At 52.1% G+C, this 4,427-nt stretch overlaps 1 protein-coding gene across 3 annotated transcripts in view; it reads right to left on the reverse strand.

Annotated features, from left to right (window-relative positions):
• Positions 1-281: 281 nt before the first annotated feature.
• Positions 282-4,427, reverse strand: part of LOC119403918 (uncharacterized) — a 177,857-nt gene continuing 173,711 nt past the window's right edge. For all 3 annotated transcript variants that reach the window (XR_007417087.1, XM_049418275.1, XM_049418270.1), the window contains one exon: positions 282-693. Coding sequence is in view for 2 of the 3 variants with exons in the window: in XM_049418275.1 (XP_049274232.1) it covers positions 586-693 (108 nt within the window). In the remaining variant the exon portion in view is untranslated. The remainder of the gene's footprint in view (positions 694-4,427) is intronic.

Raw genomic sequence — 4,427 nt, forward strand, 5'->3', positions numbered from 1 at the left:
GTTTCAATACAAAAAAGGTTATAAGAATTAGCAGTCTCGTGCAGAAAAAAGAAACAATAGCGAAAGTATCGCCCATAGGAGAAAAGTATTACACAGATTCAAAGAACCATACTAAAAAACGACGAATACATGATTATTATGAACACACTATATATACATGAGCAAAAGTTTTAAAAAGTAAATAAAAACTCAAGAAAATGCCTGGTTAGAAACAAAGTATCGTTTGCAGAACACACCAACTTGTCGAACCCTTTATTGAAACGCGTCCAATTAATGTTTACATCCGGAAGCATCAAACTCTAAACTATAATGCTCCGACCTTTCATGCTCCAACACTTATTACTTTAAAATCGGATTAAGGGAAACTTTCATAGCAGGTGTATCCCTTAGTTAGGCTTACAGGTACGCCTCACAGTCGCGATTGAACGGCTTGACGACTCCGATGAACGTCGCTGTCGAGCAACACGCGAAGCAGGGTCTGCCTCGTAAGAGGACTTCGTCTTGGCATCGTTTCAACCATGTGACTCGTTGCTCCAAGCCGCCGGTGTCGCGTCTGTAGTGCATGTGCAGGCACTTCAGCTGAGCTTAGCGGGCGACGCAGCCATAGACACATTTAGATGCATCGGCGTCCGAGACCTGCATCGACGTCAGAAGGGACAGGTGCTGCAGGCTTGTCATGTGGCCCAAGCTGGCCTAGGGTCATGGAACGATGCATGTGAGATAAAAAAACTGAATCAATAAATAAGCATAGACGTCTATGTGTGAGCCCGATAAGACCGTTACAAGGTAAACAACACGGGTGACGTCTTCGCAAATTAAATGTGCATGCATGCGCGCGTTACAGTTCAACGAGTTACGCCCGCTAATGAAAGAAGCATAAAAACAGACAAAGATACACGTGCGAAGACTTGCAGAAAGGTGGAAGCAGGTTTAGGAACACGCAATTTGCTCATGCTTCTAGAAAACAAAAGATACATGTTTAAGGAAAGGGACTGGGCGGTATCGGCCACACCGAACACGTCATAATAATTTTGATGTCACGGGTGCAGAAGGCCCCGTCGAGCTTTCGTACGCCGTTTGCCTTCGAAATAACATAACTCCGAGTTGACCGACACCATTCAAATTTGGCCAAAAAGAAACTGCTGGGGTTTCACGTGCCAAAGCCACGATATGATTATGAAGCACACCGTAGTGGGATACTGCGAGTTACTTTCCTGGGATTCTTCTACACGCTGCTAAACTTAATTACACGGGCGTCTAGCGTTTTCGCCTCCATCGGAAATGCGACCGACGGTGTCGAATCCGCAGCCTTCGGGACAGCCGACGAGCACCGTACCATCGTGCCTCCGCGACGGCTTCACGGGGCCAAATCACCGGAAAGGGGGCCTTTCTTAGTCGGGGAAGACAATTGGCCTTGCGCCCTGGCGACGTTCTATGTGCCGTTGATGGCATTTCAGTGTGATCGCTGATAATCATAGTCATGTTTTTTCAAGGCAAGACACAGTCAGGTTGCGCGCGACAGTTAATGTCGCGAGAGCTTAAAAACAACAAAAAAAGACAAACGAACGAATCACGCCATTGTGAATAGTGAACGCGTCAATAAGTGCCGCTCTTGAGAGGGTCGAGAATAGGAAGACTCACCAGAAGCTGCGGATCGTTGATCGGCAGGTTTTCATGCTGTAGCACGAGGCAACGGAGAGCTACTCCCTCGCCAAGACGCCCGCACAAACGGCCGTATTGAGGGCTTTCGAGAAGGCGCCACTCGGCAAATCGAAGCGTTTTAACAGCTTTGTAAGTCTGGAAGTACCACATTAGTACCTTATAAGTCACGTCACGAGGGTCAGCCTCGCGATACTATAGTGGGCACGTCGGACGGTTCGTGGACGGGCACTGTCCTGTAGAGGACATTGTGGCAATAGTGCACCGCAAGTAACCTTCTCGGCTTCCGATGCGCACGTCCAGGTCCTTAGGGTTGGGGCAAGCAAACGGCAGCAAGCGGACAAAGGACTGCCTCGGAAACCAACACGGAGGCACTGAGATCGCAAGCAGGCTGCGCCCCAGAGGGGTGTCCATGAGAAGTCGTTTCAGGTCGATGTCGAGGCGAAAGTGAAACGAACTGACGTTCAGCTCGGCGATGCTATCCAGCGCGAAGAATAATTGTTGCAGGTAGTCGCGGCACCCGGCTCCCGCCTTCGGTCACGTCAGCATAGTGGGCCGCGGCGGTAAAAGCAGGAGACAGAGCTCGTGGATGCGTGCCCAGCTGTGTCGCCGGATCGCCTGCCATAAGGACGCCCATAAGAGCGTCTCTACCAGTAAGTCGACAGCGGCAAACGCGAACAGCTGTGTTGGAAGAATGAGCGCTCGATGCCGGCTGAGTACGTGCTGACTCAGTTCGACGCAGCTCCACCAGTTGTGGGACCTGTCGTGACGGACGTTGGCGCAGGACGGTAGCGCAGGTCGTGAACGGCAATGATGGATCCGGCCCGTAGGGAAACGGAACGGAGGCCGGCAATTCGGATGTGAACGTGAACGCTTCCAGTTGGTCCAGCTGTTCATAAAGCCGCGACAGTGCTCCAGAGTAGTCGAGAAGGTTCCACGCACGAAGTGAACGTGAAAATCGGTTAGATTCGGGCAGAAGACCAGAAGCTCCCAGAGAAGGTCGAAGTTGAGCTCGCCGCTCACCTCGACATACAGGTGACGACGGAGTCGACGAACAACTCGCAGGCTTCGACGAGCGATAACTCGAGGTGATGCAGGTACCAGAGTTGTTCCAGCATCCACTTCAGCAGTCTGCTTGGCTGGAGCGCGCAGCCAACGTAGCTCAGGCGCCGCAGTCTGTTATGCCAGGGCTCCCAACCCAAACTTCCTTACTTCGACAAGACATTCGAGCTGGTAGAATGTCTGACGCAACCAGCGTCAACATCGATAGACTGTCTGATGCAACCAGCGTCAACACCAGCTGATGCAACGAGGCGGGAGTCTTACGCAATCCCCGGCAACTCCGGGGATGCGTCTGACGCAACCGACGGAAATTTCTCACGCAACGTGCGCCAAGCCCTCTCCTCTACGGATCCGGTTCGAGCCAGTGACCAACGGCGGTTCCTGATGGAGGCTTAGAACTACTGGCTGATGCAAGGACTCGGGCCAGGGCTATAAAAGAACCAAGTTGCGCGGAGAGAGAGAGACAACGAACGAAGAAATCCCGGGTCGTCGTCACACCTCTGTGCGAGCCCTGTAAGCTGTCGGCCCCAGTGCCGAATATGTAACGCCTCTGTTTATATGTATATAAATTTGCCTTAACTCACCGTCGCCTTGATCGCTTCGGTCTATCAGCTCTGCGTAGAAGCAGTCGCAAGCTGAGACACCCGATACTGTTATGCCAGGGCTCCCAACCCAAACTTCCTTGCTTCGACAAGGCATTCAAGCTGGTAGAACGTCTGATGCAACCAGCGTCAACACCCGCTTATGCAACGAGGCGGGAGTCTTACGCAATCCCCGGCAACTCCGGCGCTGCGTCTGACGCAACCGACGGAATCTCTCCCGCAACGTGCGGCAAGCCCTCTCATCCGCGTATCCGGTTCGAGCCAGCGACCAACGGCGGTTCCTGATTGGAGGCTTCGAGCTCCTGGCTGATGCAAGCGATCGCCCAGGGCTATAAAAGAACCAAGCTGCGCGGAGAGAGAGACAGCGAGAGCAGAAATCCCGGGTCGTCGTCGCACCGCTGTGCGAGCCCGATAAGCTGTCGGCCCCAGCGCCGAATACGTAACGCCTCTGTTTATATGTATATAAATTTGCCTTAACTCACCGTCGCCTTGATCGCTTCGTCTATCAGCTCTGCGCAGAAGCAGTCGCAAGCTGAGACACCTGATACCCAACAGTGGATGGCAGCTGCGGGATCGGCCGGCGTCAGCTACCTCGATGCGGTGAGTGCCTGATGTTTTCCCTTCAATTCACCAGACTTCTCTAGCACAGGTTATCGTAGTTTAGAGAAGGTTGTATGAAACATTGGAGGGAGCTTTGATTGATTGGAGCCAAGTCTGAGCGCTTTGACACCAAAGTTAATGCGGCGGATGTAAACACGGCAGGTTGAGAATTGCTTGCGTGTCTATTAGTAGACTTATAGAGGATACGGCAAGCAGATTCTAACGAGGGCAAATAGCAAGAGGCTAGTGTGAACGGACGGAGAACCTTAAAGTGAAGGAACTCATCGAAATTTGTGAAGAACTCGACCTTACTCTGGGCCGTGCGAAGCGAAAGCGAGCGATACTTGAGATCATGCAGAGAAGGAGGGAGGAGGAGATGAGTGAGGGCCTGGGAGGGATATAAGAAGGGCGAAAAGGGTTTTTCGGCGTAAGAGAACTTTCGTGAGCGTGAAGAGGCCGAAAGACGTTAGAATTCGTGAACGTGAAAGGCGTAAGACGCGGAGC

The sequence above is a fragment of the Rhipicephalus sanguineus genome, chromosome 1, assembly GCF_013339695.2.
Source record: "Rhipicephalus sanguineus isolate Rsan-2018 chromosome 1, BIME_Rsan_1.4, whole genome shotgun sequence".
Classification (NCBI taxonomy): domain Eukaryota; kingdom Metazoa; phylum Arthropoda; class Arachnida; order Ixodida; family Ixodidae; genus Rhipicephalus; species Rhipicephalus sanguineus.